Source organism: Mesocricetus auratus, unplaced genomic scaffold, assembly GCF_017639785.1.
Source record: "Mesocricetus auratus isolate SY011 unplaced genomic scaffold, BCM_Maur_2.0 Super-Scaffold_6730, whole genome shotgun sequence".
In the NCBI taxonomy this organism is placed as follows: domain Eukaryota; kingdom Metazoa; phylum Chordata; class Mammalia; order Rodentia; family Cricetidae; genus Mesocricetus; species Mesocricetus auratus.
The window spans coordinates 3095254-3119608 of record NW_024429184.1 but is presented as its reverse complement, the minus strand read 5'-3'; the positions used below and the strand labels follow the sequence as shown (position 1 = coordinate 3119608).

The 24355-nt window shown below is 51.6% G+C and overlaps 1 protein-coding gene across 5 annotated transcripts in view; it reads right to left on the bottom strand.

Annotated features, from left to right (window-relative positions):
- Epb41l4b (erythrocyte membrane protein band 4.1 like 4B) overlaps window positions 1-22272 on the bottom strand; it is a 153079-nt gene extending 130807 nt beyond the window's left edge. For all 5 annotated transcript variants that reach the window (XM_040738111.1, XM_040738108.1, XM_040738114.1 and 2 more), the window contains exon 1: window positions 21952-22272. In XM_040738111.1, the coding sequence (XP_040594045.1) occupies window positions 21952-22257 (306 nt within the window). In that variant the 5' untranslated portion in view covers window positions 22258-22272. The remainder of the gene's footprint in view (window positions 1-21951) is intronic.
- Window positions 22273-24355: the final 2083 nt, after the last annotated feature.

The following is a 24355-nucleotide window of genomic DNA, read 5'->3' as shown; positions in this document are numbered from 1 at the left end:
CAGGCAGGTTTCCAGGAAGGAACCCACAGAGGACTGGATATGCTGCTTCCTTCTAGAGAGAGTGCTGCCCACTGACTTTTCTGTGTTGGCATTCCCTGCCCACTAGCCCACGGCCACCCCTGGGGATGCTGCGTTTTTCCCTTTCCCAATAAACTGCCTGTTTACGGCACTAAAAAAAATTTATGTCTCGGACAATGTCAGACAAGAGGTCAATGGAATAGCAAACACCTGTCCATTGGCTGTACCATTCCACGCCATCTTTTCCTCCCCTGGCCCGCCATTGATTTTTTTTTAAACATTTCTTTTTTGGGACAGGCACTGAGCAGTGTTTCTATAGAAGTGCACACATCTGAGCTGTCTGACAAATGGAAACATCTGTGTAACCCTCACTCCCTGATCCACCCAGAGGCAACAGCTATTCTGATTTGCTTCCTCCACAGATGAGCCTGTCCATTCAGAACCGCACATAAACGGAATCATAAGCGGCGCTTTCCAGTAAGGTCAACTTCACTCAGTACAATGGTTATGAATACCAAATTCAGTTTTCAAATTCATTTTGAGCTAGGCACAGTGGCGTTCACCAGGCACACAGGCTGCAGCAGGAAGACCACTTGGGCTCAGCCTGGGCAACAAAATGAAACATGTCTTTTCTTTTTTTTTTTTCTCCGTTTTTCTAGACAAGATTTCTCTGTGTAGCTTTGTAGACCAGGCTGGCCTGCCTCTGACTCCCAAGTACTGAGATTAAAGGCATTTGCCACCACCGCCTGGCTACACGTCTTTGAAAGAAAGAAAGAAAGAAAGAAAGAAAGAAAGAAAGAAAGAAAGAAAGAAAGAAAGAAAGAAAGAAAGAAGGAAGGAAGGCAAGATTGCGTTTAAGCCAGGCTAGCATCAACAAATCCCTATCACCTTCCTTGTTCTAACCTCTATAAATACCTGTAAGGCTTTGAACTCCATGTTTCAGGTAGGATTAATCCCTGCTGGGGCTTAGAAGCACGGTTCTTAATGAACCACTAGAGCGAGATGTCTTCCCTATGTCTACATCACAGACTCCAGCTCCTGCACCTGCAGCAGCCATGAGCATCTGTCCCAGTGCTCTGACAAAACTGACTCCTGCCACCCTCAGAAGAGCAAGGTGGGACTGTTACAGTGTCTTTCCCTCTGATGCTCTGTCTGAGCCAATTCACAGGTAAAAACCATATAAAGCCCAAAGCGTTTGCTACAATTGTAGAAGGTGTTTGCTACAATTGTAGAAGTCACTGTTTCTCATAAATTGAAAGTCACTTGGGGGAAAAGACACACCTCACAGTTAGCCTCGACTCGGTTTGGTACCTGGCTTGATTCTATGCACACAATACCACTCAGGAAGTATCTGTCTGGTTTTCTTTCTTCTCTTTCTCTCTCTCTCTCTCTCTCTCTCTCTCTCTGGACAGTGTTGACAACGTCCATGTTTGAGGCAACAGAGCAGAGCATAGAAACTGCCTCTCTTTGATCACCTGGGCCAGTTGGTGACAATGACGGCTCCACCTGAGCTCAGGTACTCTGGGCTCAGAGTTCACCTGAGGCAGCTATCTGGCGCCTGGCAGGGAGCAAGTGTCTCACAGTATCGACTATGGCTGTGCTGTTTTTCATTTCCTCCACTGGTCCTCCTGGCCACAGGTTCCATTCAAATCGTCCTGGGTCTCTCTCCTTAGGGGGAGTCTGTCCTATTGGCCCCTTGTGCTGGCCTCATGTAAACCAACCAGGAATAAACCCAGGGTTTGTGGCACCTTAAATTAATATGTGTGTGTGTGTAACCACACACCCACACACCCTTCATTGAGGTGTTCCCTCTCTGGGCTCTCAATCTCAGCAACTTACCATGCACAAAAACCATGGAGTGACATCTCTCCTTTGCTCTAAGTTCCACCCCCAACTCCAGCCACCGAACTCTCTGGCTCCCAAGGTCATAACCCCTAAGCACCCACTCTTCTGCCCAGGCCCGGCACCCAGACTCACTGACAACTGGGGTTCAGCTCAACTGTGATTGCCAGCTTCCTAGAACCCTGAAGCTCCTAACCCCCAACGCTGTGCTCTGGAACACCCCACGGTCACTGCTGTCCCTTCCGGTCTCTCCAGCCTCAGGAGTCCAGAAGCCCCTGCTACACGCTCTCCTGAGAGAGGTGGTTCCCACACCGTCGGCTCTGTCACCTCCCCCTGGAAATTATCTCCAACCAAAGCCTCTTCATCTTCCAGTGAATTCCGCAAGGCTTCGTTTGTCCAGCAGGGACAGTACTCGTCATCCCATTCCACCCTGTGGTCACTGGAAAAGCAATGGTGACGCAGCAGAGAACCAGCTGACAAGTCAAAAGAGTGACAGAACACAGGTCTCAGCCTCTGGGTTGGTGTGTTCAAGCTGTCAGAACAGAATACCATGGATTTGTGGCGATAACAACAGATGTGTGACTCCTCCCTACTCGAGATGGAGACAGGGCTAGTTTCAGGGCCTCTTGTCTTGGCTTACAGAAGCCCACCCCCTTCCTAAATGCTCGTATAGTAATCCCCGCGTGTCTGTGTCCTGATCCCCTCTTTGAATGAGGACAACAGTCACGGTAGACCGAGGACTGTGTCCACACCCCCATTTTAACTAACTGACCTCCTTAAAGACCTCATCCCCTAGGGAATAAGGACTAGAATGTCAGTGTGTGAATGTAAGACAGGAGGAGGAAGGGGCTTGATTCAGCTCAAGACAGCAACCTCCTCGGCCAAACGGGAGTAACAGCGAGTGCCCTGTGCCTCACTGGATTCTCATGAGGAAGGCTGCAAGAACATAGGAAGATCCTAGAAACTCACAGCCTCCAGGCCAACCCTCTGTCCTGCTGTGAGCCATGCAAACCTGGTGTCTTTCTCTACAGGGCCACTCTGGACTCTCGCATCACTAGAGACACGCTAAGGGTCCCTTCCCCGTGACAATAACCAGACTCCCTCAGCCCTTCCAAAGATACAAGAAGACAGACAGCGTGTGCTGCCATGAGTTAACTTCTTAAAGATATAAACAGGACGACTGGTTGCATTTTTTTTTTTTGTGGTCCTGAGGGAAAAAGTTCTCCCTCTTGACTTAAAAGCACAGAACTGTCATGATGGGATAAACATCTCTTTTAATAGGAAACAGTGTTTTCCTCCTTTTTCTATTAAGCAGCCAGAGTGTTCCGTTCCCGTGGTCTAAGGGGGTGAAGGGGTGGCCGTGTGTGTGTGTGTGTGTGTGTGTGTGTGTGTGTAGGTGTGTGTAGGAAATGTAGGGAGTGGAGACCAGACTGTGACACCAGGTGTCTTCCGAAAACACTTCCCCAACTTTGTTTCACGACTTTAAAATCAGCACACAGAGTATGAGACACAATGATGGCATTTTTTTTAATACTTTAGAATTACTTGTTGTATGTGCATGAGCATTTCACCTGCCTGCATGCATGCATGCATGTGCGCCAAGTACATGCCCGGAACCCACTGAGGTCAGCAGTGCTAGAGTTACAGACGGATGTGAGCCACCATGATGTGGGTGCTGGGTGGGAACAGAGCCTGGGTCCTCTGGGAGAACAACAGCTGAGCCATCTCTCTAGCCCCAACATTACAGAATTTCTTTAACAAATATGTCTTGGTAGACCATCTCTCCCCTTCATCTCTCCCCAGCCATACATCACTCTCCCTGATCTCCCTTCATAGCCCTTCCCCGTTTCCTCTTTCTCAACTTTCTTAACACTGTGGCCCCTTTAATACAGTTCCTCATGCTGTGGTGATACCCCAGCCATAAAACTATTTTCATCGCTGCTCCGTAGCTCTAATTTTGCTACGGTTATGAACCCTAATATAAATATCTGCTATGCGACCCCTCCTAGGGGTGGGGTCACAACCCACAGGTTGAAACCACTGCCTTACAGACTGGGTTACCTCACCAAACTCCCCGCTGGAATTTTAAAGGCAATAGGAAAAGACGAAGCACAAAAATCTGGAGCCGGGGCTCCTGGGTGTGTGCCATGCCGTTCTAGAGGCGGGGTCCCAGATGAGAACCTTCGATGCTTGACGCCTCTGCTGCCTCATCCCACAAAACAGGGGTCCACTGCCCCACGAAGCCCCAGAGGGCACGGAGGGACTCCAGAGTGGATGCGCCCACTGCCTGGAGATCCGCCGGTACAGAGCAAACACGGCTTTCAGGAGACATCCTCTATTGGGGGGTTAGCCTCTGCCTCTCAGGAGCCCCCCCCAATCGCTCATTTTCAACACACTCCAGATGCTCTCCCAAACCGGGTTGGCTCACCACACTATGCGCACAGCTCAACGCTCAGCAACAACAAACATTTGGGGGGGGGGCTTATAACAAACCCGACCCATTCCGATGAAGACAAGAACTTGAACCAACAGTCCTCTGCACCCAGAGCTGCATCTCACAGGCCACAGGTAGGCTACAGAGAGTCTCTCTCTCAGAGTTTCCTTCTTACCCTTCAACTTCAAAGGCTGAGCTTACAGCACCAAAGCCAGCACAGGCTCAAAGGGTCCAGGTTAGGAGGAGATGCCAGCAGATGGGTGAGGGACCGGGGGACCCTTACCTACTATGTGCTGTGTGTGCACGTTCTAGGAGTCGCTTAGCAGTAAGGGTGCCAGTGAGATGATCTGTGGCACAGGACTATGCTAAGCCAGAAAAAGAAAAGAGTGAGGGAGGGGTTGAGCAAGGAAAATGGCCGGTGCACCTTAAAGACGTTATGCTAACTCAAGGCAGGCAGGCAGAAACTGCTACCCACTGTAGGATTCTACTTGACTATGCCCGGTGTCAGCAAACCCACAAAGCAAAGATTAGGCTGCCTAGAGCAAAGGAGCAGCGGGGAGTGCCTGCTTAAATGGGTACAAGGTGCACAACACCGAGTATAACAGGCGTCATTCATCATTCACAGCAAACTGTTTGCCATGCCAGTTTTACCACAATTGAAAAACCATTTGCAAAAATAAAAGGCCAGTGACGCTATGTGTTATTCCTAATTACTACATGAAGAACAGCTATCGTAAGAAAAGTGTTAGGCCTGTCTGGAGCGAAAGCCGTCCTGTCCCGCGGAGTTCGCAGGCAGGAAAGGGTGACAGCATGAGGTGATGACAAGTGACAGGCTCCACCAACACAGCAGCACCTCAGCTGGGCCCGGAGTCAACTGGAAAGAAGTCAGTACCAGTCGTGGGGATACACACCCGATTCCCAGCACCCAGGAGGCTGAGGCAGGAAGACTGCCATGAGTTCAGGGCCAGCCTGAGACACACAGTTCATTCCAGGCCAGCCTTAAACCACATAGCAAAACCCTGTCAAAAAGAAAAGCAAACAAACAAAAACCCGGTAGACAACCAAAGGAGGGTGAACAACCAGGCTGGGTGAGAAATGGAGACTCGCTTTATGGCTGCATGTGACAGTCACAGAGACCGTGGGGCTGCTGATGTTACATGGGAAAATGGTTCCAGTCTGGTTCTGCTGGTTCTCGATGTGTTTGGGGGGAAGGGGGGTAAATGGTGCCAAATTCTTACCGTGGAGTGCACCCTAAAATCAGAGCATCCACAACTCTGCCAGAGTTACCGCAGCACCAAACAAAACTAGGAAAGGCAAGAGCCTGACACACACACACACACACACACACACACACCCCACAACTGTAAGGGAGGTGGACGTTGTCAAACACTAGTTCTCCATTTTAACAATGCCCAAGAAATTGCCCGGAAGCCTTGGAACATTCTGAGGACAGCATGCTGTCCCACCCACGCCCAGTAACCCTGGTGGGTTATCAAGAACCTGGGGTGTGTCCCAGAATGTGGACTCCAAGGAGCTCCCCCCAGGAGCCTCTTAGAATGTAAGAAAACTTTTAAAAATCACAGGGCCTGGAGGGGTGGCTCAGTGGTTAGAGCCGCTGGTAGCTCTTCCAGAGAGCCCAGGTTCAATTCCCAGCACCCACATGGCAGCTCACTACTGTCTGTATGTAACTCCAGTCCCAGAGGGTTCCACACCTTCTGGCCTCTCCACAGGCACCAGGCAGGCCCATCATGCACAGACACAGAACGTAGGCAAAATACCCACACACAGATAATAAATACATACATTTTTAAGCAACATCAATATAGCCCATCGGCCCCAGTAAAAGCAAGGACTGAGGCCACGATGCTCCAAAGGCTTCCACACTGTACAGAGATGACCCAAGAGCCCAGACCATTTGAAGTCTGTGACAACTGGGAAGGGGAGACCCACCACTGAGCTTCACCCTTTCAGTGAGGAACCCAGAGTCCTGGAGTCTGGGCGGGGAACAAGCCTGTAGCAGGTTCACCTAGGACATCAAGGCAAGTCATCCAGTCTCCTTTTTAGGAGGGGCAGGGCTAATGTTTAAAGCATGTCAAGGACAATCCCGGACCCTGCCCTACATGAGCTCCTGGAGCCCCGTTTCTGAGCATCTGCCATCCCCACAGAAGGTCTTACATAAGCGAGGGGCTCTGCGGCTTGTTTCTTTTGATAAATGAAATAGCTAAAACAGAGCAGGTCTCTTTGGTAAATGGAATACACTAGCCATCTGCGCAGCTCCTGAATGGGGAAAAGGCTCATCTCTCTGTCAGTGAATAAACCAAATGGCACCTTACAGCAATTCTAGCTCACCCAATCCTTTTTTCTTTTAAAAGAGAACACAAGGGCAGGGAGAGGGCTCGGTGGGTAATGTTCTAACTGTGCAAGTGTCAGGACCCGAGTTCAGATACTCAGAATACACATTAAAAGGCCAGAGGCAGAAGAGTACACGTCTACTATTTCAGCACTCCCACAGAGACAGCCAGAATCCCTGGAAGCTCACAGGCCAGCTAGCCTGACGGACCCACAGTAAAGAGTGCCTGCTTCAAACAAGGTGAAAGGCATGGACCAGTACCCCAGGCTGTCCTCTGACCTGCACGGGCACCACACACACACACACACACCACACACCACACACCACACACGTTTTCCATTTTCCTTTAGCAGTTTCTTTAATGAAGGGACTACGGATTTTACTTTAGATAGTGTTGCTTTTAGAGACGGAGGTCTCATGATGTCATCCAGGCTACCCTAGGATATGTAATGACCCTCCTGCCTCAGCCTCCTGAGGGCTGAGATCACGGGCAAACACCCACACACCTGGCTAAGGCTACCAACTCGTTTTGCTCTGCATTAAAATAAGGGGGAGCCGCCGGGCGGTGGTGGCACACGCCTTTAATCCCAGCACACAGGAGGCAGAGGCAGGCAGATTTCTGTGAGTTCGAGGCTGGCCTGGTCTACAGAGTGAGTTTCAAAATAGCCTCCAAAACAATACAGAGAGAGAAACCCTGTCTCAAAAATAATAATAATAATAAATAAGAGGGGGCAAAGGGCCTTGCCCTTCTCCACAATGCTGAGGCTTTCCCGATTCAGACCTAAATAAATCTCTAGCTCTTGAATAGTAGTGCATCCTGGGAAAACACTTCCAAATCTTAGATTCCTCCTGTTCCCATGAAGACCCTCCTGATCCCACAGTCTCCTCATCCTACTGGATCTGCCACTGATGGCTCAGAAGCTTGACCTAGACCCCAGTCCCAAGCCAGCCTGGGCCCCTCCCTGCACTCTGACCTGGCACCCTGGCTGGCATCAAAGAGGCACTGGTGCTGACTAACAGATACAGAGCAGGTTGCTCAGGTCAGCAGCAATAAAAGCTTGCGGCCGATGAAACGCCAGGGATGGGCATCTGAGAGTGCATGGCAGGTTAATAACTAACCCTCCTGGGCCTTTACAATATCAGGCGCCTGGAGAAAGCCCCTGTCCATATCATAGGCCAGAGAACTCTTGCATGGCTGGGAAGAACCCTGCCTGCTTTAGAAGAGGCTGACGGCAGAGCCTAGGAGAGAATAAAGCCGGCTAAGTGAGTGGGTGTCACCGAGAAAATCTGAGGGACTCACCAGAAGCTGCTCTGTTGACATTCTCATCATGGGCTGCAGAGGGCAGTGAGCATTCCCAGGTGGTTGGAGAAGTGAACCCAACCCCAGAACCAGGCTTTGGACCAAGTGGTCGCCAATGGTTCCATGAAGCCTAACCCTCATCTATTGCAACTGTCCCATAGTTAGCTGGCTTTGTTCTCTCCGGAGTATTCTTTCGCTCTGAGTTCCCCCGGAAACACGCTGGCATATCCAGCTGAGGGAGGTGGAGAGGGCTTGCAGGGGGGCCTCCTGTCGGGGTAAAGGGTACCCCAACTGGAGGGAATGGGATAAAGAAGCGTCTTGTATCAAAGAGCTGGTGATGAGACAGAAAGTAGACAGAAGAGAGCATTCCTTCCTCACATCTACTGAGAGGAATCTGGACCTCTTCCATGAGGCAAGATGAGTAGGATACGGTTAAGTTTACTGGCAGACACAGGGTAGGGAGCAGGGCGTGTTCTTTCAAGCCTCAAAGCTTTTGCATATATGCTGTTCCAGCCACCAGGAAAGCTGATCGCTTGCTTCAGGGCCCAAAGTTCCTTGGTGGTATTTTCCATGGATCCAGGAGTCTTCTCTCACCCTGAAGTCCTACCTTAGGCCTGCCCACTGAGCATCTACATCAGGTGTAATTACCTATCTCCATCCACCCGTGTAAGACCTCGGTTAGGTGTTTCAAATCCAACCAGTTGCCAGGGTGACCAAATGTAGCAAAATCCAGAAAACAAGGGACACACACGGGACAGATGTCTCAGCTTCTTCAACAGATACATGCTAAAACAACGAAAACTGAAAGAGGAGAGAAGTCCAGACAACTGCCTCAAGGAGACTTGTCAACAAAACACAAAGTCTTGACATTTGACAGTCCCTAAATACAGGACACTAAAAAGCAACTGTTACATTGAGATGTTCGTTGGATACATTGTAAACTATATTGACAGTCCCTAAATACACGGCACTAAAAAGCAACTGTTACATTGAGATGTTCGTTGGATACATTGTAAACTATATTGACAGTCGGCACTAAAAAGCAACTGTTACATTGAGATGTTCGTTGGATACATTGTAAAGTATAGCCTTCTCTTCCGGAGACACCGAATACACTGGAAATGGCGTACGTGAAGCTTATTTTAGAGTCACTGGAGATGGCTGGAGAAGCAGGTATAAACAAGTAACAGTATGCCTGGGCGAAGACCGAATTCTCATAACACACACTTAAGAGTCCATTATACACTTCCGGGGTGACAGGTCAGTCAGCAAGGTGCGCACATTAAAAGCATGAGGATCTAAACTAAATCTCCAGAACCCATGAACAAAAAGCCAAGAATGAGTCCTGGGGGCTCCCTGGACAGCCAGGTTAACAGAATCTAGGCCAATAAAAAGACTGTCAAAAAAAAAAAACCAGGTGTGGCCTGAGACTGACCAGTTGTGTAAAGGTGCTTGCTATACAAGCTAGGGACCTGCTTGCAAGTTTGATTCCCCAGAGACCACGTAAAGGTAGAAAGGGAGAACTGACTCCACAAAGATGTCCTCTGACCTCCATACACCACACACTTACTATGCCATGTGCATTCACAGGTATACACACGAGGGAAAAGGAGGAGGGGGAGGGGGATAATATTTTTTTTTAAAGAACAAAAGGGAGGGCATGTGAGAAATAGCACCTTTAATGGTCCTCTGGCCTCCATGTGCAGGTGCACTCATGTGCACACACACACACATACATACATACACACACACACACACACACACACACGCATGCACGCACGCACGCAGGATAAAGCCATGACTCACCCTTGCCACTGTGCACCCAAAGCCCCCAGCAGCTCCTAATAGAGCTCATTCTGAGTGACAGTTGAATCAAACAGTAACAACTCCTCCTCTGTGAGGAGAGGCTGCCAAGGAAGCCTGTGAAGGTGTGTTGTCTGAGGGAGGGGATTAGAGGACAAGCTTACTACGGAGCAGGTGCGAAGGTGCAAGACCACAACACAACGGGAAAGAACACTGATAGCCCACAGCTGGCAGGAATCACGGAGGCGGGGCATTCCCGCAGGACTCCAGCTGATGAACAAACATTTGAAACTCAATCCCACCAATAGCTGGGGGAAAGTGAAGGCCCAGGGGTGGAGGTCAGGGGCCCGGCTCAGAAGCAGGCTACCTGGCCAGCATTCCTGAGGACCTGGTTCAATCCCTACCAAAGGAAGACCTTGAACGTTGCTGTCACTCCCCCTAGACTGCAGACATAAAACAGCTGCAGAATGCCTGACAATAGGGAAGAACTGTCACAGATGCCTTTAGATGCTCTTGGAATGCTCGGAGACAATTTGACACAGTATTAAGAGATCCAGCCAAAGGTGGATCTCTGTGAGTTCGAGCCCAGCCTGGTCTACATAGTGAGTTCCAGGACAGCCTCCAAAGCCACAGAGAAACCCTGTCTCAAAAAACAAAAACAAACAAAAAAAGAGGTCCAGCCCACTCTCCCCACTAGGCATGCCTCTGGGAAGAAACATTTGCGCATGCGCACCTGGGTAAGGGAGTCAAGAAGTTCTGACAAGTGTTGTGCTGTTTTTTCCCCTGTACAGCTCTACACTGAAAACACCCCAGCGCCTCCAAAGGATAAACAGATCCCATTGTAGTTATGCAACAGAGTAACTGTAGAGCAGTCGGCACTCCAGGTACCTCGTCGTGATCACGGACGGGTCTCATGCGCTAGGCTAAGTGAATAACCACCTCAGCTCAGAGCACAAGAAACTAACAATGTGCTGCTTAGCGAAAGTCCTTAAACAAAAAGAAGGATGAAAGGTGAGCTTCAGGAGGGAGAGAAGGAAGGCAGCCGGAAGAGCATGTCTGAGCCACGTGCACCCGGGGCTGGTCTGCGCTGAAGCTGGGTGGTAGTACAAGGGTCTTCACTGTATTGTGTCTATTGGGATCCTTCCCAATACGGAATGTCCGACCAGGCATGGTGCCTCATACCTATAATCCTAGCATGGGGGAGGCTAGGGCTACATGGTGAGCTCCAGGTCAATCCCGGGCTAGAGTGAGACCCCTGTCTTAATGGAAAAAAAAAACAACTTTGGAATTATAATTATATATATTTTGGTTTTTCGAGACAGGGTTTCTCTATTGTTTTAGAGGCTGTCCAGGAACTCGCTCTGTAGACCAGGCTGTCCTCGAACTCACAGAGATCCGCCTGCCTCTGCCTCCCGAGTGCTGGGATTAGAGGCGTGCACCACCAACACCTGGCTATATTTCTTTCTTTCTTTTTTAATATTCTGGGCAGAAGACTTGCCTGTCCTGAGCAACTCTGACAAAACCATAAGGGAGAAAGGAAGCAGTTGACCACTCTCATTTCCTAAGTAGATCCCACCACCAGACCTAAGACAGTGCCAGAAGATGATGATGACAAGAACAGACCAAGTCCCCAGGGAGATGCCAAAATCCCAGCAATGGGGGGGGGGGGGGAATACAGCACAGCAAAGGCACCTGATGCCAAATCTCCCAAGACCCGGAGTTTGATTCCCCAGGACCCACATGACAGAAGGGGAGAAGCAATCCCTGCAGGCTGTCTTCTGCCCACCAGACGTGCATGCGCCGTGGCGTGTGCATGCCCTTTCATCCCCAAGCGCACACTAGTTAGTTAGTTAATTAAAGCCAAATAAAAACAAGGCGCTAAGGGCATCTACAGCTCCAAAGACCGTGGCACTGTTGGCTGGGGAGAACTGAGAGGTCCAAAACCCACCAAATTCTCTCATTTGGAAAGATAGACAGACAATATGCAGGGGACAGACTACAACTGGGAGGGTCCCTGCTAAATGAGCCAGGCCTTACACAGAGGGGCAAATGCCGCAGGGTTCTATGCTCGGGAAAGGAGAGCGGTCAGCTTCAAATGGACAAAAAGCCGAAAGGAGGTGGAGCATGTACCTGGAAGCCTGGCCTTTTACTGCTAGGCTAAGTGGTTTCCTAGCATCCTAACAGCCCCAGTAAGCAGGGGGACAGGTAGGGGAGAAGAGGAAGGAGGGGAGAGGAGGAGGGATGGGGGATGGAGAGTCAGTGTTCAAACAAATGGGGCTGGAGTCTCCTTTTTTTGTTTGTTTGTTTGTTTTTGTTTTTGAGACAGGGTTTCTCTGTGGCTTTGGAGGCTGTCCTGGAACTAGCTCTTGTAGACCAGGCCGGTCTTGAACTCACAGAGATCCGCCTGCCTCTGCCTCCTGAGTGCTGGGATTAAAGGCATGAGCCGCCACCACTGCCCGGCTTTTTCCAGATTTTTTTGGGGGGGGTTGGGGTTTCCATTTTAAGAAGATTTAAAAAAAGTTCTAGAGATGGATGTATAATGGCTATCTATACATTTTAAAAAGGTGTTCAGACATCTAGCTCTCTGTTAACCTTATGAAAAGTTCTACTTTAGGGTAGGTGCAGCCAAAACAAAGAAGCAGAGAGTGAATGGGCACAATCAGGCCTCTCAAAAGTAAGGTCACGATGGCAGCATTCAGCTGAGGGTCTGGGCATGGAAGAGCATCCCGGAGCCCATCACAGAGCCCAGGGATGTCACCTCTGCAGGCACTTGCTGATGGTACACTCAGAGAGGCCAGCAAGGTGGACGACCTCACACTAGGACCAAGCTCAGCTTTGGGTACCAAGCTCTGGATGCCCCCATGGTAAGACAGAACCCCGAGGACTCTTCCAGTCCTTCACTATAACAAGGAAAAGCTGCACACCACACCGTCAGCTAGGACCAAGGGAAAGATCCAGAAAAAAAAAAAAACTGCTCAGCAGCAGCATGCTGAACCCAAACTCCAGAGCTAGAGAGACAGAGTGGCAAGACAGAGCCAGGGGCGTTTGCTAAGCAGGAACAGGTGAGGAAACAGGAGCTCCGCTTGTGCACCTGAGCTGGGAGAAACAATGGAAGGGGAGTCCGGAAACCTAGATTGAATCTGGATGGACCACGCTTACCAGGCACATGGCCTGTGGCCATCTGCTCTCCAGAGACCCCCTGGAAGAAGGTAATACCTTGCCAGACGAGGCCATTAAAGAAACAACACAAATTCCGTGAGCCTGGGAGGCAGAGTACCTAATAGGTGCGGGAGCAGATGCTCTGCATATCAACCTCCAGCCCCCGGAGACTGAGAAGGCAGAGGCAAACATTACTCACTTGCCACACACGGAGAGGCAGGGTGGATCTAAGTCAGCCAGAGCAGCACGCAGAGGGTGAGACGCTCAGGAAACCTGCACTGCTGGGAAATATTTTGCTAAGAAAAGGGCAGGGCTGCTGGAGAATACCTGCCTAGCCATGTACAGGGCCGTGGGTTCAACTCCCAGGCTACAAAACAAATCAAAACAAAACCTGCCATGCTTATCGACATGTATACAAAAGCACAAAGACTAAAAAGGAACAAAGTACAGCCTAGCAGTTGCTACACAGCAGGATGGGGAGATGGAAATGGTTTTCTTGATGATAGTGTTAACGTTGTTCTACTAGACACTTCTTTATGAAGACGCTTTTGACCCAGGTGTTGAAGAACGGCATTCGAGTAAGACTGCATCTTTAAGAAACTCAACCATCGGCCAAACACGTGAGCCCAAGTTCTGGAGGTGCCCAGTGGCCTTCACATGAGACTCTGAGGTTACCCACACATCTGTGGACCACTGGGACAGGCTCGGAGCCATTCACCCATCCCACGCCCAGGTGAGCTGCCAGAGTTCTCAGACCAACATTTCCTCCAAACATTCTTGTGCCTGAAACTGGACCTTTCCCAGCTAAGCCTGACTCTCCTGTAAAACTCTGGGGGAAGACAGCCTTTGTGAGCTTCCAGAAGGATCATCCCAGAACCTAGAAGCCCTGAACACAGATCCAGGCTCTCGTGTACTTTAAAAGTCCCTCACACACTCCTTTAAGACCCAGGGACACAATCCAGAGTTCGCAGTCCTCCATACCTGCCCCCCCCCAAGGAGCAAGTGAGTTCTCCCTTCCCCCTCCCATTCTGCACGAATTTGCACCTGCTGCCCAGATACCTTCTGGCGAAATACAACAGCTGTACTCCCATACATCCTCTGGGACAGCCCCAGTCACTGCGGGCATCAAAGCTTTTCCAACTCTACCGCACAGCTTCAGTGGCTCCTCCCTCGTGCTGGTTCCTATGTGGGTACTGAATAGGAACTCAAGAAACAGCACCACCACCACCACCCAACACGATGGAAGAGCTCCTTAGGCCTTTGCTGACTATAGAAAATTCGCCTTACAAAAGTAGAAGCACACTGGAAAATGATTTCCATAAACGAGCATTTAAAATCAAGTAACCAGGTGAGATGGTACAGGTAGCTGTAGGGGAAGCGCAGAGGCTGCAGAAGATAGAGAGATTAGAGACACCCGGGTGCAGGGGGGTGCAGGCAAGGCTCCAGCCCACAGCCAACAGACCAGCTGGAGCTCTTACAGGCATTCCTGACAGGCGAAGACGGCTACCTCCCTATCCTAGTTTCATTTCTGTTGCCTGGCTCTGTGCTCAGGGGTCCTGGGATTATCATCCAGAACGCTCACAGAAGCATGGCCGTGGTTATCCTTGTGTCTTACAGGGGAGAGTAGGTAAGAAACAACAAAAAACAGCTTAGGAAGAGAAGGGGTTTACTCTAATTCACAATTCCAGGTTATAGGAACTTGAAGCAACTCATCCCATGCATACACAGTCAAGAGCAGAGAGAACGGATCCGATCCAAGCACGACTCCTGCTTCTCTACTCTTCCACAACTCAGGACTCAAGCCAAGGGAAAGGTGCTGTCCACATTTAGGCTAGTCTTCCTGCATCCAATTAACATAAGCAAGGTCTCTGTCCGCCCCAACCCATCCAACCCTCAGTCAAGCCCACAGGCCAGCCTGATCCAGACAATCCCCTCACTGAGAGCTCCTCCTAGTTGTTCTACATTGTGTCAGTTAACAATTAAAAGTAACCATCAGCCTCTCCCCAGCTGATCCCTGAGGCCGGGAACTGGAGACAGTATCACTAAAACCTTTACCCCACCAATAGGAGGAAGGGTGGGAGACAGCTCACTTCTCACCCAGGTAGTGAGTGAGTTCAGAGGACCAACCACAGCTGCAGTGCGTCCCTGGAATATGACCCACAGTGTCACTGTAAGAGCAGGGTCAACAGAGCCTTCCCAACTGGACCACTGAAGCTCATTATCCAAACGACACACACTTTCACGTAAATACATAGCTTAAAGAGTAAAAGATGGAGACACAGCGCCCTGGCACCAGCAGTTCCAATCTCTCATGAAATCTGAGAATCTCTTTTCACATCTCTGGATTCTTCATATTTTCTAATCCTTCTGCTGGCAGCCTGGTCTAAATGTGAGATTGGAAGAAGGGGGTTCGACCTACACACCAGCCTGAGGAAACGGGCTGATGAATCAGCAGGTGATCCCGGCAGTAGAAAAGCCATCCAGTAGAGTGATGGGCAGAGAGTGTAGACCCCTCTTGAAGAGGGTTTTCCTCTGGATAGAGGAGAGTAGCAGAAGGGGACATCTGCAGCCAGCCACCCAGCCAGCCAGCCAGCCAGCCAGCCAAAGAGGTCCAGTAGTGGGAAGAACACATATCAGAGGAGGATCTCTGTGGTTACCAGGATAGAAATTTTCTAAGTTTCCACACAAGAATGAAAGGGGAAAGCTCACCCCCATGGCCTGCTATTTCAAAATGAGGGACAGAATTCAGTGAGTTTATACACATGGAAACGCTTAGCGAGTTAATGTTTGTTCAGAGCCTTGTACCTCTGGAGGGTTATGTTACTGGCCCTGGAAGAGACCAGGGGAGCTCCCCCAACTCGCCAGACACACCTCCTCCCTTCCTCACATTAACGCTGTGGAACCGGCTTCAGGGATCTATTCTCTGTGACATCCCTACTAGGAAAGATGTCTGCTGCTCATCCCTCTCACCTCCCAACTCAACTCACTGTTCATAATCAAGGCACCCTCTACAGAAACGACATAAGCTCGTGACCCATGTGGACAGACACCAAGGACTCCCCCAGAGGGCCCCCCTGAAGGTGTGGCAGAGGATGGGCAAGCACCACGGGGCTATCATTCACCAACATCTATTTTTAAGAAAAGACCTGGACCAGGGCAAGCCAGACCTTGGGGGCTTCCTTTGTGCTACCTCATTCGTCACACTTGGAGGGCGAGGGGAGGCCTATCCCCCGCATATGCTCCACATTGGCGTCTAACCCCTTCCCCACATACTGACCTGACTCTCCCTGTTAACTGCCCCCCCCCCCCCCCCGGTTGGGAGATGTCATGCTGTAAAAATGTGTCTGGTTGGTTTGAATAAAGCCCTGTTGGCCAATAGGGAAGCAAGATAGGTGGGACTAGGAGTCGAGGAGGATTCTGGGAAAGAGAGACACTGAGGGTCACGATGTAGGCTGCCAGAGGAGTAAGAGGTCCAGACCCCTTTTCTCCGGTAAGAGAAACACTTAGATTAATAATTATGGGGTAAATACTTAAGTCAGAGCTAGCCAGTAAGAAACCAAGCAAACAGCCAACAGCTTCATAATTAATATAATATAGCGTCCTGTGCGTTCATTTGGGGATTGCAACTGTGGCAGGGCCCAGGTGGCTGGCAAGCAAAAAACTACACTCCACCCCCACCCCCGCCCCCTCTCCCAGTCATGCCCTCACCAACCTTCACCTGTAGTATAGCCACAGCACAGCTGGCGTCAAGCCCAGGCTCCAGCCGAGCCTCCACGCACATATGCACGCACGCATGCACGCACACCCAGAGTGGGTCGGATACACAGTGCAGTGGCCCCTGGCTGTCACCAGAGTCAGAGTGTACTGGGAGGTGTGAGGGGACAGCAGCTATCAGCATCACCTGCCGTGGAGGACTGTGAATAGCCAGGAGCTCTCTGTTCCCTGAAATACTGAACCCGGAATGCTAGCAGTAAACCCTTGCGGAGGGTTTTTGTTTTTTTCCTAATTTCTAATTTTATTAGTATAGGTGTTTTGCCTGCATGCCAAGTTGAGTGCTGTGGGTCCCCTGGAACCAGAGTTACAGGTGTTTGTGAGCTGCCGGGTAGACACTGGGAATCAAACCTGGGTCCTCTGCCAAAGCACCTCCAGCCCCAAGGGCTCTGCAAATTTTATTTGAGGAGGAGGAGGAGGAGGAGGAGAGAGAGAGAGAGAGAGAGAGAGAGAGAGAGAGAGAGACAGAGACAGAGACAGAGAGAGAGACAGAGAGAGAGACAGAGAGAGAGACAGAGAGACAGAGACAGAGAGATAGAGAGACAGGGAGGGGAAAGGAAGGAAGGAAGGAATAAAGGTAGGCACTCGAACACAAACATGGCCCACTCCCTTCAGATGAACTACCTGCAGTCCCAGCACCAAGGAAGGCTGAGGCAGGCGAACTAGGTAACACAGTGAACCCATCTTTTTTTTAAAGATTTATTTATTTATTTATTATGAATACAACATCCTGCCTCCATGTCTGTCTGCATGCCAGAAGACGACACCAGATCTCATTACAGATGGCTGTGAGCCACCATGTGGTTGCTGGGAATTGAACTCAGGACCTCTGGAAGAACAGCCAGTGCTCTTAACCTCTGAGCCATCTCTCCAGCCCCCAGTGAACCCATCTTAAGTGAAAAAATAAATAAATAAATAAGACCAAGATGAACTTCCCTTCACATATGTTGAAGTTAGAGATTCATTTTGCTAGAATTTTTACATGGAATGAGAAACCCTGCCTTACATCCGACTGTCAGAAACACATCTCACCCCTTTCTGCATGGGTGAGACAAGTGGCAATAACGCCAACATACTACAACCTAGCTTGCTCTATGCCTTCCCGGAGCAGCCCATTCCAGCTCTTCGGGGGCGACTAAAGGGAAGTCACTTTACACCCTGTGAATTCAGTCATACATTGAATGGGGATGGCTTTCAACTCGGAAATCCGGCATCTGATGTCGTCCCCAAGAACCTGTACGGAGGCTTCTTTTCTCTTCCAGAGTGAAGCTCAAAAAAAAAAAAAAACCCACCCCTCATATAGCACCCGGCTTCCAATTCCACTCAACAAGAGCCAAGCAATGGGAAGCCTGCCTGGTAAAGCTCACTTTTTTTTCCCCTAAAGTCCCTACTACAATTTTTGAAACAACTTCTCCACATTCCAAAGAAAAAAGATGGGCAGTTTATAAAATTGTAACTTTCTAGCAATCCTCCAGTTTCTTGCTGTTGACTGAGGCATTGCAATTTGCTTTTAATCACTTCACCTTCCCATTTAAAAAAAAAACCAAAACAGAAAACAAAACAGCGAAACCAACGCTCAGAGCTGAAGCTGCCCAAGGTGGCACAGTCAAGCTATGAGGTTATAAGGCAACACTGAAATTCTCCACGTTTACACTGTACCCTAGTGAGCCCATGCCAAGTAGTTCCAGATACAGTGAGAGCCGCTGTGCCAGATGCTACACTGGCCAACCACCCTTCCCCTTCCCCTGGAAGGCATGGCGGGAGTGCTAGCTGGGCAAGCCACTGCCCCAACAGCTTTGCACACAGGGCTGCTGGAAGACAGCGTGTGCACCGGGCATGCACAGACACACACACACACACACACACACAGAGAGAGAGAGAGAGAGAGAGAGAGAGAGAGAGAGAGAGAGAGAGAGGGAGGGAGGGAGGGAGAGGCAGGCAACAGGGGCGGGGCTGAGCAGAAGAGGCCCAAGCACAAGCCATGCCAGGGGTTTAGTCAACAGAGAGCTAATACAAATCAACAGTGGGTGCCACTGCCAAGCACAGTAGCCAGTGGGATCTGCAGCCACATTCATAGAAGGAAAGTGCCTGGCTCCCTCAGACCAGACCACACCTGAAGGCTGCACATGCCTGGACTAACAGGAGGGAGGTGCCCTCCGTGGCACGGCCAGGTTTCTGAAAAGAAATGGCTCTAGGTGGCGGCACTCTCCGAATGCCACCTGGAAGCTGGACTTGTACACCAAGCCTGGTTTGGAATGCACATTATAGGTGGGGGGCGGGGGGGTTTAAAAAGATCTTCCTGTTCCGATGTTTTATCCATAACCGAGAAAGCACTGTCTACATGAAGGATTCAGAGCATTCAGGGACGCCTGGCGGATTCAACCAAACCAGACCACCCAACTCCAAGTCTGTTGGAGGGGACGCACTAGGAAAATGATGGCAGTGTCTTCCTTTATTAATTATGACTACTGGGCCATGGCTTTGCCAAGTGACCGTGATTTAAGATTCTATCGTTTTAAGCATCAAAAAAAATTTCCAGGAAGTCCATCTGACCCCACACTTCACACACCCCACCTCAACCTTCTGTAGTGTTCCACTAGGGAGTGTCCCTCCTATTAGCATCACTCAGAATACAAAACTGTCTTCCCAAACGTTGTCTCCCAAGAGCCTCCAGGCCATACCTCACTGACCTTTGTGTTTACAGCAAGAAGCCCAGCACATTCGAGATACCCCATAAATGATGAGTAACCGCACTGAGGTGCCACAGCCTGGTCATACTGAGGGTGTTACTGTGTTTGAGGCCATTTGAGAACACATGCGTCTGTCCTAAGAGGGGCTAATAAAAAGGTTTATGACAAGACATTACCACTTTTGTACACCGAGCAAAGGAATTCTTGAAGCTAAGGCCACCCGAGGGTTTTAATTACAAAGGAGTCATAGACTGGCCAGGTCCCCAGGTCTCTGGAAATGATCCAGTACAGAAGGGAGCTCAGGGCTATCGGGTCAAAGGTAAATTCTGTCTGTGTGTGACAAGCAGCCAGGCAAGGCCAGAGCCCAGGAAGCAGTAAAAACCCAGAAACTGCACAAGAAGCATGAGGGGGGGGGGTCAAATGCCTAGAAGGAAGCACAGAAAGGGGACTGGGTAGAGCTGGGTAGACTGGGGTCTAAGGAGCAGCACAAATGCTACAAATTCACAGGGGAGCCTGAGAATTTAGCCCAGCACTAAACCTCGCAACTGGGAGAATTAATGGCAGGAACTAACACTCAGCTCTGGGAAGACTGGTGGAGGGGACTGAGTGACAAGTCTAATACCTAATAAATCTTTAAATCAATGAACCATGTTCACTGGTGATTTTTCCTCATCTCTTCTCCCTGAAAGCTCAACACGATGAAGCCAGCATTGGCTTTTTATTTTTTGTCTACGGACATGTCGCACAGTCTTACCTCTGTATGAATAAATAAAGCTCGGGAGCTCACTAAATCGCACGTCTTTAAAAAGGCATCGGAATATCTGCCATCAAAAGGAAACTGGAGATGGAGGAATTCTTCCTCCGTGTCCTTTTATAAAAGGGGGGGGGAACCTTTCAGGACGCCTGTGTTCCCATCCCCCGCAGCCCCACCAGCCGCAGTAAGTCAGCATCCCAACCTGTTCATTTGCTGTGCCTGTGTGGATCTCTTTAGTACACGGGCACTTTACTCCGTTTGCAATTTTTCATCTCAGAAACACCACTTACAGCCTGTCGCACAAACCTGACAGTAGCAATACATTTTGTAAGCCAATTATCCCTGGGGAACAGACGAGAAAACCACCCGGCAAGGAGCACGAAGAAGTTCCCAGGGACAGCATTCCTTTGCCAGATGCAAACTGCGCCACATCCTCTCCCAACCCAAGCTGCCCACTCAACTCGCCTGGCTCCCCGATCTCAGGCTGCCTCTCCCGGCTGCGACAGAGCTGGGGAGCCTCATTCTTGGGGAGCTGGGACATGAATGCTTTTTAAAAGACAACAGCTCTGGGCTGGGGAATGTTGGCACCTCCTCTATGAAAGGGCCCGGCAAAGGTATTTTCATGACAAAATGCTCTCCCGTGGAGTACAAGGACCACAAAAATTAAACTGCCACAAATTGAAACTGTCTCCAAATTAAGCCCACACGAAGAAGCATTAGAGCCAGGTCAAGTAGGCTGATTTTTTCCCATCTCTCTTTACGTCCAAAAAAAAAAAAAATCCTATCGTCCAGGAAGGCCTAAACGCTCCGGACAATCTGTAACTCATCTAAAGCTCAATTACTGCGGCGTCTGTTTCAGTCATGCCCAAAGATTCCCAAAGGCACCGTCTGCCGCAGCGCCGACTGTACAGTGGGCGCCCCGTTAGGCATCGGTTTGATTGGCTCTGACTGGCCTCTTCGGCCAGAAAGGCTCTTTTAGTGGCTGGACTCCCTGCCGGGGATACAGGTGCTGGCCTAGCTTGCCACTGGAACCGGGCCCGGGTGCAACCACCACCTGTGGGTATTGTGGCCGGGACACAGGGCCCGGCGCTGCCACCCCGGGATGCCCTGCACGACCCACACACACTGCCAGGTGTGGGAGGGAGTCGGTAAATTAGTCCAGAGGGGGCTGGGGCCAACTCCCAGCACCCCAAGGCCTCTGCCGGTTCAAAGTTGACCTGGCCTGAGAGTGGCCTCCCAAGTCGCTCCACCCCCTGCGAGGTTGTGAGCCAGGGGACTCGCTGGGATAGGGGTGGGGGCCATCCACAGGGGATCGGCAGGGGGCAGAGAGGCAAAACTGTTCCCTAACCCTCTTCCCAAACTTGGGGCACCTTCTGGGCAGCAGGCAAGGGTTTCTTCTCCAGTGTCTCATCAAGGCCCGACACCAAAAGCGAGACACCCTGGAGCAGTCCAGCATCGCTTTAAAAAAAAAATCTATTTAACCCAGCATCGGAAAGCCAACATTGGCAGGGAATGCCGGCCACCTGCGCCAAGGGGAGGGTACGCCGGACGTAGGGACAGTGTGCCGTGGGGTAGGGGTGAGGCCCAAGAACCTAGGCGGGCGCCAAAGAAGACGCGACCCTGCGGTGCAAGGTGCCAAAGCCTCCCCCCCCCCCACCGCAGCATATGCGAGCTTGGTGGTCCGGGAGGGTTCAATGCTGGGGAGGACTGGCGGAAGATGTGGGAGGGGTCCCCGAAGAGTGGCCCGGGAAGCTTCACAGGAGTAAACACTGAGGCAGAGGGCTCTGCCCCAAGGGGTGCAGGCTGCCAGTGCCCCGCCGAGTCACTCACCGGCAGGTCCACGCTCACTTCGGTTCCGTCGAGCAGGAAGACCCGGCAGTAGAGAGTGGCCTTGGCCGCTCCGGAGGCGGAGATGTGCACAGCCGCGCCGCCGGTGAGCAGGGGCCCGCCGCCGGCCGGGAACACGCTGCCCCCAGGCGCGGCGGGCAGCACCGAGGAGCTGGCGGCGGCGGCCGGGCCCCCTCGCGGCCCCCCGTCGCGCTCGTCCCCCAGCCCGGCGGCCCCGCGCCCCGCCGCGCCCCGCGCGTAGCGCTGCATGGAGCGGCGGCCAAAGGTCCGGCGCAGGAACCGCAGCATCCTGGCCGGGGGCGCCCCCTGCCTCCGCCCCCTGCGCTACCGCTGCGCCGCCGCCCGGGAGCGCCCGGCGACGCCGTCAGTGCCCGCCGCGCCGCGCCGCCTCCCACGGGCTGCGGCCCGGGGCTCGCTCCCGCCCCAGCCGAGGCCGAGGCCGCGCTCCGGCCGCCCGCGGGGCGCGTCGGCCCAGCCAGCGCCCGCCGCGAGTAGCCGCGCGGGAGAGAGCGCGCACGGTCGGCTCGGGGGACCGTCCCGCTGCGGTCGCCTCTGCGCGCTGGATGGGGCGGGCGGTCGGTGCCGGCTGCTGCGTAGCTGCTGTCGTCCCCCCCACCTCCCCCTAAAAAGCGCTGCAGGGGGACCCGGCTGCGGGCTGCTCCCGCGCCGCGCGCCGGCCGAGGGCCAGCCGGAGCAGAGCGCCTGCGTGCTCCCGGCGCGCTCGCTCCCACTCGCGCCGCGCCCGGCCCGAGGAGGCCCCGCCGAGCGCCCGCTCTCGGGGCGCCTTTTCCTGCGCCCGCAGCCCCCGCCTCCCACCTGGGAGGGCTGCACCTCCAGCCGCCGCCGCCGCCGCCGCCGCCGGCACTGCAGCACGCCCTCCTCCCCCGGGGCTGCGCCGGGCCTGTGCTGCCCCCTGCCGGCCCGAGTGCCCCCTGCTGCTGTAGGTGCGCTCACGTGCGTACACGTAGGTGAGCACACACGTGTTTCCGGGCTGGCAGGACCCCCTGAGAAGTTGAGAGTCTCCCCCCCCCCCGCCCCACCTCCTTGGTCGGATGGATGGAGAGAACGAGGCTGCCTCCTCCCTGGGAAAACTTGTCCCTGGGGGCAAAAAACAACACTTCCCTTGGTGAAAGAAAAACCAAAACACAGCGACACTCAGTTTCTCCCTTCTGCAGAAGATGTGGAGTGGGCGACCTACAAGGACCCGCCCCCGATACTTAATTAAATTCTATCAGTTTGAAAATCTCAGCAGTGACTGCAGCTTTAACCTTCCACTCCAATGGACTCGTTCCAAATAAGAAAAGCGAGGCCTGCGAGGAGGGGAAGTACTTTTCCGTACTCCTCAGGAGACACCCTACTTCCAGGACCTCGCTCACGCCCAGAATTGAGGCAAGGGTTTGCATAAACAATGGCTACTGAGAAGGTTGGTCAAGGTTGGACAGACTTCTGGGAAGCGAAGTAGAACCGGGGCCATGAGAATGAATTGCATGGGGCGCGGGGAGGAAACTGGAAACAGAGAATTGTCAGCTGGAGACAGAGCGAATTGCTGACGAGCAATGCCCACAGGTTCGGGGTTTGCCCGTGCTGCAAAATGAGGAATGTAGGAAATGAGGCTGGGGGGGCGCAGACCTTTGGGGGAGAATAACGCTACCGTTTATCAGGCCCTAATTTTGTGACAGACACTAAGTCCTTCCCATACGCTCCAGTTTAGCCTGCTGGCATATAGGCTGTTATCCCCGTTATACAAAGGAGGAAACTGAGGTTTAGAGAGCTGAAGGGACAGACACACGGACTCATTGGCCGGACTCCAGAGCTATAGATGGCACAGGTAACATGATCCAACAGCAAGTGGCAGTTTGGGAGAGAGTCGGGGGAAGCACTGGCCCCAGCAAAACAGACAGAAAAGACAAGGGCCGAATGTAGGAGTCTTTCCAGAACAGAAATTTACTGAAAGCCAGGCATTGCCTTAAGGTGATTTCATCCTTTGCATTTTCATTAACCCTCTTTCCAACGTTACCAGACAGTTCGATTTATTTCCATTCACTTAGATGGATTTTGGAGCTTAGGTATAATATGCTTGCCTCGGGGTCTGCGAGCTGCCTGGCATCATTCTGTGATATTATGGGGACCACCCATGTGACAGTATACTCTGAGAGGCATCTACTAATGAGTTCTCACCTACATGACAGATTTAACAGATATTATTCACAAGCTGGTGTAGCCTGGGTCAGCTGACCGGTCTCTGCTGCTATCTCCAGGAATGCTACCTTAGAATGAGTGATAGCCACTCAATTGCGTTTCACACTTGCATTGTTGGGTTTCACCATATGTGGCAAAGGGGGGGTTACTTCACCATTATAACCAATGGAATCAAAAGGGGACTTTA